The 12,377-nt window shown below is 46.2% G+C and overlaps 2 protein-coding genes across 3 annotated transcripts in view; one reads left to right on the forward strand and one right to left on the reverse strand.

Annotated features, from left to right (window-relative positions):
• Positions 1-124, reverse strand: part of PLEK (pleckstrin) — a 31,753-nt gene extending 31,629 nt beyond the window's left edge. For both annotated transcript variants that reach the window (XM_075413294.1, XM_075413293.1), the window contains exon 1: positions 69-124. The gene's annotated coding sequence lies outside the window, so the exon portion shown is untranslated. The remainder of the gene's footprint in view (positions 1-68) is intronic.
• Positions 125-987: 863 nt separating this feature from the next.
• Positions 988-11,751, forward strand: CNRIP1 (cannabinoid receptor interacting protein 1). Its single transcript, XM_075446127.1, has 3 exons — positions 988-1,312; positions 2,022-2,166; positions 10,283-11,751. Exons 1-3 carry the CDS (start codon positions 1,134-1,136, stop codon positions 10,445-10,447), a joined length of 489 nt encoding a protein of 162 aa, XP_075302242.1. The 5' UTR covers positions 988-1,133; the 3' UTR covers positions 10,448-11,751.
• Positions 11,752-12,377: the final 626 nt, after the last annotated feature.

Genomic DNA, 12,377 nt, shown 5'->3' on the forward strand with positions numbered 1-12,377 from the left:
CCATAAAAATATTTCCGTTTTAACAGTAGACAAGAACAAATTCAAGATAATGGAAAGGATGCACAAACCTTCTGCTCCTGGGTTAAAAGCAATCTCTAACTGTTAGACCAGAATGAGACTTGCAGAGAGCTGAGTTATGGTGCAACTTCCACTTTCAAAGACTTTTCTCCTTGAAGAAACGGTACCAGCCATAGGTAAAGAGTAGTATTAGACTTACAGAAATGAGATTCTGATCTGATACTGCAATTACAATGGGATTTTTTTTCTATTAAAATAAGATTGTGATAAGGTGATTAAAAAAAAAAAATCCCAGCAGAAAACCTGAACCAAATATTGATGGTGACCAAATATTGATGTTGACAGTTGACTTCGGGGCGCAAGAATCTGACCCTCGGTCTAGGCACGGCGGCTTACAAAAACAGGGAGAAGAGGCACAAATCCACCACTTCGCTCTCCGCCCTCCCCTCCCTCTCAGGCACCTCTGGCTCCTGCGTGCTGCTACGCGGACGCTTCAGCCCACCCCAGAGGGGTCCGTCAGCCCGCGGGAGGGGTCTCCCCGCGGCGAGGGGACCAGCACGGTGATTTGGGGGTGTGGGGGGGGCTCCCCTCCGACGCGACCCCACGGCGCGGCGCCCGCCGGCGGAGGAGCCCCGCGGGGCGCTCCCTGCCCGTGCCGCTGTCCGCGCCCGTGGTGCTGAACCGCAGCGGCGGCGCCCGCCCGGCCCGGCCCGGCCCGGGCCCCCCGTGCTCCCTCCGGGACGAACGGCGGGATTAAGGCTGCGGTCATCGGGGCCGGATTAACTCCCCGGAAACCGGCTGCAACCCGAGCAGCTGCAAATGTCCCCCCACCCGGGAGATGGGGCTGGGAGGGGAAGGGCGGGGGGGGGCATCGGCCGCCCAGATGCTGCGTCGCGATTAGAGGGAAGGAAAAAACAAATCTATCATCCGCTGCTTTTGGGAAGGGCTGGGCCGGCTGGGATCTGGCAGCCCCTCCTCTTCCTCCTCCCTCCTCCTCTTCCTCTCCCTCGCAGCCTCGTTCTCCTCTCCCGGCCAGCCGCCTTCCGCGGAGGGGGCGAGAGGAGCGCAGAACCCGCAGCCCCCCCTTCCCCCCACTCCCCCCCCGGCGACAAGCGATGGGCGACATCCCCGGCCTCGTGAAAATCAGCGTCTCTCTCAAAATCCAGCCCAACGACGGGGCGGTGTACTTCAAGGTGGACGGGCAGCGCTTCGGCCAGAACCGCACCATCAAGCTCCTGACCGGGGCCAAGTACAAGATCGACGTGGCCCTGCGGCCCGGCACCGTCCAGGCCACGTAAGTGCAGCCTCCCTGCTCGGGGCGGCGGCTCCCCCCGGCCCTCCCTTCCCCGCCGCCTTATTTTTAGAGGTTTAATATTTTTTCCTGGCAGGCTGACAGACAGCGCGGGGTTTCCCGTGGTTTCTCCCTCCCCGCCCTTTTTGCTTTGGTGGCCCCGTTTTTAGGTCCCTGCCCAGCTGTTCCCAGTGCTTTGCCCGGCTGGCTCGGCAGAGAGGCCAAGTTTGGGAGCCGTTTCCTTCCCCCTCCCTCCCCACCTGCCCCCTGAGCTCTTTCAAGCCCAGCTCCTTTTTCCCCTCCTTCCCCGCGGCCTGCCCTGGAGGCAGCGGGAAGAGGCCCCTCCGGTGAGGCACCATGCCCAAGCCTGGCTGCAGCATGGCAAAGCAGAGACTGGGACCAGGGAGGATGCAGATGGGAAACTGGCTCTGGGTGGAGAGACAGCCCTGGAGAAAATTTTTACTAACCTCTCCCCAGCTATTTGAGATCAGATCCCTCCTGCTTTTCCTTTCTACGCCTTCCCTGGGCGACTGCAGAGCCCTGACATTTTTCAGGAGCCCCAGTGAGTCAGCAGCACTCACAGGTCTGCTGAAATCCCTGGAGCATCCCCCAGCACAGAGGCTGCCAGGCTGCAAGCCCACGTGCTGGGTCCATGCTGCCAGGGAAGGGGGCAGGCGGGGCTGCTAAAAGGCTGGATCCGGTCTCTTTGCAGGACAATGGGCATCGGGGGCGTCAATGTCCCACTGGAGGAGAAATCGAGGGATCCACAGGTGGCCTTTTACACAGGGATCTATGACACAGAAGGAGTGCCCCATACCAAGAGCGGGGAGAGACAGCCCATCCAGGTCAACATGCAGGTATGTGGTTCTCCAGGCTTGGCATGGGAAGACAAGGGAGGGCAGCAGGGGCTTGACTCCCAGAGAGAGGTGTGAAGGTGAAATATTTCAGGGCAAAGTCTGATCACAGATGCTGCCCTCCTCTTTGCTTTGCATCAGTGAGACCACTGGCCAGAGCGTAGCCGGAAAACGCAAGCCCTGCTTCCCAAGGGGAAGCCAAGAAAGCAGCAAAGGCCAGGAAGTAGTAGGGGGATTTCTAGAGATCTGCACAGTCTTTTGGGCTGCTGCAGGAGAAAGGAATAGGAGCTGAACTTCTCACCTCTTCTGCAAGGCACATTACAGACTTCAGGGAACTCCCACCAAGGTTCCTGGCTAGGAATCCAGTCCCAAGCCCTGGGTATACAGGAACCCTTCTTTTGCCTGTCAGCACTGCCAGTTTTTTTTGAGCACAGCATGCCCCAAGCAATGACTGCTCTCCCTTTCCACCTGTCATCTGCAGGATGCCCGAGGACCTATCAGAGGCTGAAAGCATGCTTGAGAACATGAACTAACACACACACACATGCGCGCACGCACACTCTCTCTCTCTCACACTCTCACTCCCTCTCTCTCCCTCTCTCTCTCCCCTGCCCCTCAAAGGCTGTCTTCTCCCTTTCTTTCCCTATATGCTTCCATTATCACATTATCTCTACAACCACAAACCTAAGTTGTTATTCAAGTGGTTCCTCACCCCAACCTTAAAGAGAAGCTCTAAGGGCCAGAATCGGTATATGCCATGGCCCCAAAGCGAGATGACAAAAGCTCCAGCCCATAAGGCAGCAGAGCTGACAGAAGACAGGAAGAGCAGCAGGAAGATTTCCACAGCAATCTTCGAATGGTGCGCTTGGGGTGCAGAGGCAGATTCAGTTTGTTCTGGCTTTGGTTTGCTGGGGGTTTTTTCCCCCTCCTGACTACAGTTGTGAGGGATTCCTGCTGTTTATTCTGTGCCTCCTATACCAAAAAGGCTAAATGGGGCAGTAAGTCATCTTCATCTGAAGCTCTCCTAAGGGTCTGTTCCAATTTATATAAGTTTAGGACCCTGCCAAGCCCACCAGATTTCAGCTTTTTCTTATATTTGCTCATTGCACTCAAGATTTCATCTTGATCTTTATCTTCACTTTTTTTTTTTTTCTTTTTCCTGGAATCCTCATTTAGGATGGCAATCCCCTTCTGAATAACTGTAACATCTCCATTTGGAGTTTCTAGTAATTACAGCATGCATTACTTAATTTTGGAGACCCACATCACTTTAACAGTTACCACTTTATAATTTTAGGTTAGTAAGACTACCCTGAAGTATTTGTCCACATTAATCACTCTTCTATGCAGTCACCTCCTTTTAACACCCAGGAAAACCAAACACTCTGTATGACTTCTCAAGCAGCAGGCAAGGGCTGCTGGATGCCACTGTTGAATATTGCAGGTACATTTCACAATGTCCTTATACTAGGAGGTGAAAGGACAGCATTCCAAAAAAACCAACTGCTTTGACTAAAGCATCCCTGTTTTGATAGCCACCTTTACCATTAAGCGTAGCACTGTCCTGGGTTCAGCTGCGATAGAGTTTATTTTCACAAGAAGCTGGTTGAGCTGACCCAAACAGCGAATCAAATGGGATGTCATGCTCAGTATTTAAGTGGGGAGCTGGCTGAAGGAGGGGGATTTGCTACTCAGCAGCAAGCTGAGCATTGGGTGGTGAGAACACTGCATGTTGTACGTTCTTTTTATCAGTACTATTCATTGTTATTTTCTTCTCCCTTTGCCGTTCTGTTAAACTGTTCTCAACCCAACCCACAAGCTTTGCCTTTTCTTTCTGATTCTCCTCCCCATCCCAGTGGGGAGGGGGAAGGAGTGAGAAAGCAACTGCATGGTTCTTTGTTGCCAATTGAGGCTGAACCACAACAAGCAATGATGTGGATATTGGGAAGTTCAACTTTTTTTTATGGAAAAAAACAAGTCAAATCACAAATGAGGTAATTCCAAAAAATGCAAGGAGGGTCTGATTTTCAGGTACAAGCTCTGAGATGGCTTGTTGCAGCATCAGAATGAGTAGCCACAATATTTGTCCAAATAGTTGCTTTTACAAATCAAATCCTGGGATATTAACCATGAAGCTAATAGGATTTTCAAGTGTTAAGAACATCTTCAACCCCTTTCAGGATTTGATCTTGATAGAACGGTTCTTCAGTACAGGCTTAGATGTCCACAACTGATATTTTTAAGTATTAAATATAGGCCACTCAACAGTGAATTACATGTTTAATTCATCATTTAGCTGCTTAGCTAGACAGAGCCATAACACATTTAGGGAACCAGCCTCAGACACCCCAGCCTGAAAACTGCTTCTGACACCTACTTCCTGAATCTTCGAAACTGGGCATGTTGCATACAGCTTTAAATTCTCCTATTTCCTTTAACTGTGATGAACTTCTGCCTCCACTTCCTTTTCTAGAACAGGCAGGATCCTGATGCATCCTAGGGAGATAAGGACACTATTTAAGGCATAAAGTCTGAACTCTCATTAGGAATAGATTGTGAGGTCAGTCCTGCAGTTAAAAACTGGTCTGATACTGCCAATCTAATGCCTGAAAGATGGAAGGTTCATAAATGTCTGTAAGAATTTATTTCTCATCTGCTTTAAAACTTTAAAGAAATAATTCTTTGTGCTCCTACTTTAACTGGCTAGTAGACATCTGATCTGTTACAGCCATAGTTTAGATAGGTAAAACAATAATCCTGTCTCTGAATTTCAGAATCTGAGGATGTGCTTCTGTTACCTGAATGTTCAATTATGCAAACTATCCAGAAACTGCTAAACTGTCTAGCAAATGGTGTAAACTAAGTTAGAAACCCCTCTTTGGGTCTTATTTTATTCTTGGTCAGACTAGACTAAGATTGAATAAAGAAGCTAGACCTCTATTCCCAGTAATAAATAGTCATCAAACCATCCTAGTGTGCAAATTCAGAGGGAGTGATTCTATTCACGCCTATAGCAGTGGATGACAGAATAGCAGACAGGGAAATTGACTTCTAAGCCTGACCTGCAAAGACTATGACCATCCCTCCTCCGTGGGGAAGTCCATATATAGGCCCAGCGGAGGAGCTAGAATTCAGCTGCAGGAGCCATGGGAATTCAGGGCAGCTCTGAGGATGAAGAATGCTCATTATGGCACACAGCTTCTACATCTGCTAAGTACTGGGCTGGGGGGGAGGCACATGGTAGTAGGAAAGCTCTGCAATTAATTCTTTCCTTCTCCTGCAAATCCACAGAAGTCAAACTACTCAGGGTAGCTCAGCAAAACTGCGTCATTGGAGGAAGACAGAATTTATTTTCTTCCTCTATCTTGTTGAAATTCAGATCCTCCATACACTAATGAAACGCTGTTCTTGTATCATATCACCTTCTACAAATGCTATTAGAAATGGCTTTTCTTGCTCAGTTTCCAGGCTGAGGGTGGCTGATGCTCCTCTCTGACAATTTCTCTGTGTGGACTGTGCGCAGTAATATCGAATGTGCTTAACCTTAGTATCTTGCATTACGAGTATATTAGTATAATCAAAGATGATTACTAAAAAAAATTCTTAATTAAAGCTTTAGTTGCTGGGAGCGATAAAATAGCCTGTACATCTGATTCTCTCTTTGTCAAAGGAAGCAGCAGAAATATTTCAGCCACTCCTTTAAGGTAACACTTGGAACTGAAGCCAAATAAAAACCTTCCACTAACGGCACACAGCAGCTCCTGCTGTTGTCAAGGCTAAATATAAATCACCACCGTGGGCTGGAGGAAGGTTTACAGCAATGTCCATTATGTAGCAGCATCTTACAAATCACATCTTGGATTAAAAAAAACCCAAACAAACATGTCCTTCTGAGAAAAGTGGACACAGAAGGCTCCGGCTGCAGCTCAGGAAAAATCACTGTGTAAAAGGGCTTTCATGCTGACTTTACAAAGTGTGATTATAATAGGCAGATGATCAAAGGTCAGCTCCCAAGCACATGATGGGAATGGAAAAGAGTCAAGTGAAGAAGCTGTCATTAAAGTGAGAGATGGAAATATTTAAAAGGAAAAAATGTTGAAGAACAGTGCTGTTCAGTAGCGCTGAATCCACTACCTAGTATCTTCTAACAGCGTAACACAATCAACAAGCCATACCACTGGGACCAGCAGCAACACATATAGGCTTCATACCCACACTTCAGATGCTCTGCAAGGTCTCAAGGCACAGGAGCTCAAACTTTACATCACCATTATAATTGAAATCATAATCTATCCTTGAAAGCCTCTATTGTGAGGTTTTTATGGCATTGTAAGGGTGTCTATCAGTAGCTTAAAAAAAAAGATATTTTATTCTACAGAACTTACTATAGCCATAGTCTCCTTCAAAGTTGCAAGCACAGTCAGACAACTTGCAGTCAATATCTCACTACTCCTTCACTGTATTAGACACTTACCTGCTACACACACTGATTATCTCCTTCCTAGCCTCTGTCACTCATATCTAAGTTTGAAAAACTGCACTATGACAGTACAACTAGCAATTACAGAAATGCACAGAGAACTTCTTTTGCTTAAATTTCATGTAAAACGTGGAACAGAATCCAAGGGAAGGAGCAAGTGGTCTAATAGCAGCATGCCTCAGTCAAGACACTGCAAACACAAGGCTACAAAATACAGGGACATTAAAGATTTCAGATTGAGCAAAAGAAGGAATCTTCCCAATCCCAACAGCAGCCTCTAGCTATGGTATAAAGGTGAAGTGGTGGCCTGTATCACTACAGATCACTGCTATACGATCTACAGTATATACAAGCCACTTTGAATCATCAGGCCAACTACTGCTGTGTCATCTTAAGAAGGATTATAGCTTTGATTCTTGCTGTTAGTAACATTTATCCACATGAAAACTTGAACATTTTTAATCCCTTGCCCTTCCCAGGTATAAGGGGGAAGGGGATATAACCAGGCTCACTAGAGATGAGCCCAGGTGTGGCATGCCAATGTTGAACGTGAGATCGACAGCCCAGCTCAAGTGCATCTATACCAATGCACACAGCATGGGCAATGAAAAGGAGGAGCTGGAAGCCATTGTACAGCAGGACAGCTATGACTTGGTTGCCACCACAGAAACACGGTAGGATGACTCTCATGACTAGAGTGCTGCAATGGACGGCTATAAGCTCTTCAGAAGCGATAGGTGAGAGAAGAGAGGCGGTGGGGTGGCTCTGTATGTTAGGGACTTCTTCGATTCTACAGAGCTCAATGATTGTGATGACAAGGTCAAATGCTTATGGGTAAAGATGAGGGGGAAAGCCAACAAGGCAGACATCCTGCTAGGAGTCTGTAATATAGACCACCCAACCAGGATGAAGAGGCAGATGAAGTTCTCTACAAGAGGCGGGCACAAGTCTCACAATCACTAGCCCTTGTTCTCATGGGGGACTTTAACTTACCAGACATCTGCTGGAAATACAACACAGCAGAGAGGAAACAGTCTAGGAGGTTCCTTGCGTGTGTGGAAGATAACTTCCGGACACAGCTGGTAAGTGAGCCTACCAGGGGAGGTGCCTCGCTTGACCTGCTGTTTACTAACAGAGAAGGACTGGTGGCAGATGTGGTGGTCGGAGGCTGTCTTGGGCTCAGTGACCATGAAATGATAGAGTTCTCGGTTCGTGGCGAAGTATAGAGAGGGGCCAGCCAAACCACCACCACAGACTTTCAGAGGGCAGACTTTGGCCTGTTCAGGACGCTGGTTGAGAGAGTCCCCTGGGAGAGAGTCCTGAAGGGCAAAGGGAAGGCTGGACATTCTTCAGTGAGGAAGTCTTAAAGGCACAGGAGCAGGCTGTCCCCATGTGCCGCAAGACGAACCGGCGGGGAAGATGACCAACCTGGCTGAACAGGGAGCTCTTGCTGGGACTCAGGAGAAAAAGGAGGGTCTAATACCTATGGAAGAAAAGGCAGGTGACTTAAGAGGATTACAGGGGTCTCGTTAGGTCATGCAGAGAGGAAATTAGAAAGGCAAAAGCCCACCTAGAACTGAGCTCATCGCTGTTGTAAGGGACAATGAAAAATGTTTTTACAAATACATTAATAACAAAAAGAGGGTCAAGGAGAGTCTCCATCCCTTATTGGATGCAGGGGGGGCAATATTGCCACCAAGGATGAGAAAAAGGCTGAGGTACTTAATGCCTTCTTTGCCTCAGTCTTTAATAGTCAGACTGGTTATTTCCAGGGTACTCAGCCCCCAGTGCTGGAAGATAGGGATGGAGAGCACAACAAACCTCCCATAATGCAGGAGCAAGAAGTTAACGACCTGCTATGCCACCTGGACACTTATAAGTCTATGGGGCCAGATGGGATCCACCCAAGAGTGCTGAGGGAACTAGCAGGGGAGGTGGCCAAGCCACTCTCCATCATCTATCAGCAGTGCTGGCTAACAGGGGAGGTCCCAGATGACTGGAGGATCGCCAGTACAACACGCATCTACAAGAAAGGCAGGAAGGAGGATCCAGGGAACTACAGGCCTGTCAGCCTGACCTTGGTGCCAGGCAAATTATGGAGCGGTTTATCTTGAGTGTGATCACTGGGCATATGAAAGACAGCTAGGGGATGAGGCCCAGCCAGCATGGGTTCATGAAAGGCAGGAACTTGACCAGCCTGATCTCCTTCTATGACCAGGTGACCCGCGTAGTGGATGAGGGAAAGGCTGTGGATGTTATCTACCTGGACTTTAGTAAGGCCTTTGACACTGTCTCCCCACAGCATCCTCCTGGAGAAACTAGCTGCCCATGGTTTGGATGGGTGTACGCTTTGCTGGATAAAGAACTGGCTGAATGGCCAAGTGCAGAGAGTGGTGGTGAATGGAGTTAAATCCAGTTGGCGGCTGGTCACGAGTGGTGTTCCCCAGGGCTCGGTTTTGGGTCTGGTCTTGTTTAACAACTTTATCAATGATCTGGATGAGGGGATTGAGTGCTCCCCTCAGTAAGTTTGCAGATGACACCAAGCTGGGCAGGAGGGTCGATATGCTCGAGGGTAGGAAGGCTCTGCAGAGGGATCTGGACAGGCTGGATCCATGGGCTGAGGCCAACTGTATGAGTTTCAACAAGGCCAAATGCCATGTCTTGCACTTTGGTCACAACAACCCCATGCAACACTACAGGCTTGGGGAAGAGTGGCTGGAAAGCTGCCTGGCAGAAAAGGACCTGGGGGTGCTGGTCAGAAGCTGGCTGAACATGAGCCAGCAGTGTGCCCAGGTGACCAAGGTGGCCAGCGGCATCCTGGCTTGTATCAGGAACAGTGCAGCCAGCAGGAGCAGGGAGGTGATCATGCCCTTGTACTTGGCACTGGTGAGGCTGCACCTGGAGTACTGTGTTCAGTTTTGGGCCCCTCACAAGGAGGACACTGAGGTGCTGGAGCATGTCCAGAGAAGGGCAACACAGCTGGTGACAGGTCTGGAGAAGCAGTCTTTTGAGAAGCAGCTGAGGGAGCTGGAGCTGTTTAGTCTGGAGAGGAGGAGGCTGAGGGTAGACCTAGTTGCTCTCTACAACTACCTGAAAGGAGGTTGTAGTGAGGCAGGCGCTTGTCTCTTCTCCCAAGTAACTAGAGATAGGGCAAGAGGAAATGGCCTCAAGTTGCATCAGTGGAAGTTTAGTTTGGATATTAGGAAAAATTTCTTTAGTGAAAGAGTGGTCAGGCATTGGAACAGGCTGCCCAGGGAGGTGGTGGAGTTACCATCGCTGGAGGTGTTCTAAAAACAAGTAGATGTGGCACTTCGGGACGTGGTTTAGTAGGCATGGTGGTGTTGGGGTGACAGTTGGACTTCATGATCTTAGAGGTCTTTTCCAAGCTATGATTTTATGAAGTGCCAGAGGAAAGTACATGGAGAATCTGATCCTTCATGTTTTACGTATGCATTAGCATAAGAGATCTTACGAATGCTAGAGCAGACTTTACAGATCTTTGATTTATTGACTTGATGAACAATAACCCTTATATCATGTTTCATGTTCCACGGTTATGTAAAGGTATAATTTCCATTAAGAGAGAGAAACCAACTAAATAATCAGCTCAGTAACACTGATATTCCGTCTTCCTTGCAGTTTAACGACATCGGTGTTTTTGAAACAGTCTGGCAAGTCAAATTCTACAATTACCACAAACGGGATCACTGCCAATGGGGAAACAGCTTTGGCAGTATTGAGTATGAATGCAAACCAAATGAAACACGCAGTCTTATGTGGATCAATAAAGAGACCTTCCACTGAAGAGATGTGAAACCAATAATGCTGGACAATCTCCCTGAAGAAAAATCTACCTTTTTAAACCAGCAACAAGTCTTAACAAAGTCATACTGTTACATTGCTTTGTTCCATAAGGTTTCAACAACTACATTCTATATACATGTGGTGCCACTAAAATCTTTGCCTGTTACTCTACTTTAAGTTTACCATGGCATCTACAACATTCTTATCTATCACCCTGAGAATACTGTAAAGTTCATGCTAAAGAATATTCGATAGTGGTGTAGAAAGTTATACCATCACAATACTGTCATAAGTGTTTGGATTATACCCACTAAACAGTTCTACTAGACGTAACAACTTTTGTGAAGTGTTTTGCTTTATTGCTTAGAATTGGATGCAACATCATATCAGTGATTTCTGTATTTATATTTGTGTTTGCTCCTAAATTGGTGTGCTCCTTCAGGCATTTTGTCGTACATGTCATCCCAGTGGACAGCAAAAAGTGCAAATTATGGATATTTGTAGGTTTAGCTAAATGGCAGCTACTGCACTGTTGATATTGTGCTTTCACACCAGGAGATTTGGAAACTCATTCTCCCTTTTGTTAAGTGCTGTAAGATATTTTGTGAAACGTTTACTAATTTACCAAATCTCTCAAAATAGGATTTGTTGTTAAGTTTTCCAGTCTCTGAAATAGTTTTACAAAACGATGTAAAACATGCTAACCTGAAAGAAGGAAAAAGCAATAAATCAGTTGTGATATCAAAGATATCTAACAACATGGCTAATATCTATCTTAAGATCATATAGTATCCTTGAAAGGTATAGCAGCCATACTCAATTAGTTCTTGGAGTAAGAGTTCTGATAATCTCCATTTTTGTTTTAATGACACATTGCTCAAATAAGTAAAATCCTACAAATCAATTTTTTCAAGCCTGACCACTGTATTGTACCAAAATCAACAGGATTTCTGACCAACAAACACTCAGAAGTGTGAAGAGAGTACAGATCCCAGTGCATGTTTATACATGCATTGCACTCTTTCAAATAAAGATAAGCATGTAAGCATTTGTATGGTTATGACTAAAGGTGCTACATAAACACTAGATCAGTGTTTAACAATACAGACACTGAAAAACAAACATATCTTTTCTTTCAGTAAATAAAGCAGGGAAACAAATACACTGTCCCATTCCCAACTTGGGCTGAAGTAAGCTGTCAGTTCTTGCATATCTGTTATTCCTTTTGTGAATAATTTGTAAATTGTGTATGTAAATGGTAACCATGACTTTTGATCTTTGTAATAAAGGACTTAAACAATTTATTCTCTAGTATGACCATTTAAATGAGTTGAAAATACTATATCAAAAAGGGTAGTGGTTTTAAAGGCAGACAGCAAACGGTACGTAGTAAGCACTTTCTGAGAATTCAGTCCCAAGTACCTCATGTTCTTTGCCCAGAGCTACTGTTTCTAGGAAATACAGATCCAATGTGCTGGAATGCAGACAGTTAATGTGATAACACCCAACAGAGCTTATTGATAAAATTCAACAGCATTTTGTTACACTAACATAGTGTGGAAAGTAGAGATTTAGGACAGAAGTGATATACCAAAGAAATATTTTCTTCCATTGAATTATTAATCAAAAAGCTTGACTGTTTACAGATTTCTACAGACAAAAGAGCCTGACTAGCACTAATGTAATACACCACTGGAACAGCTCTAAGGCAATATTACACAGGCAAATTTCACTGCAATGAAATTCTAGAAATAATATTCTGCGTTAACTTCTTTCCTAGACTACAGAAAGAATTCTTGAAAATGAAAAAACTGAACTGAGCAAGTTCAAATGAAATCTGTACTTCAGACAGAAGCATTATTGCCAGCCCTTTAACAGAAGTTTCCAGATAACAGGCTTCAACAATACCAAACTTCCAGCTGTCAATCAA

Source organism: Opisthocomus hoazin, chromosome 2 (assembly GCF_030867145.1).
Source record: "Opisthocomus hoazin isolate bOpiHoa1 chromosome 2, bOpiHoa1.hap1, whole genome shotgun sequence".
Taxonomy (NCBI): domain Eukaryota; kingdom Metazoa; phylum Chordata; class Aves; order Opisthocomiformes; family Opisthocomidae; genus Opisthocomus; species Opisthocomus hoazin.

Bases quoted from the DNA above. Each gene is read 5' to 3' on its own strand.
- CNRIP1 (XM_075446127.1), top strand. From the start codon at position 1,134: ATGGGCGACATCCCCGGCCTCGTGAAAATCAGCGTCTCTCTCAAAATC. The intron at 1,313-2,021 runs GTAAGTGCAGCC...GTCTCTTTGCAG, and splicing joins CCCGGCACCGTCCAGGCCAC to GACAATGGGCATCGGGGGCG. The intron at 2,167-10,282 runs GTATGTGGTTCT...TCTTCCTTGCAG, and splicing joins CCATCCAGGTCAACATGCAG to TTTAACGACATCGGTGTTTT.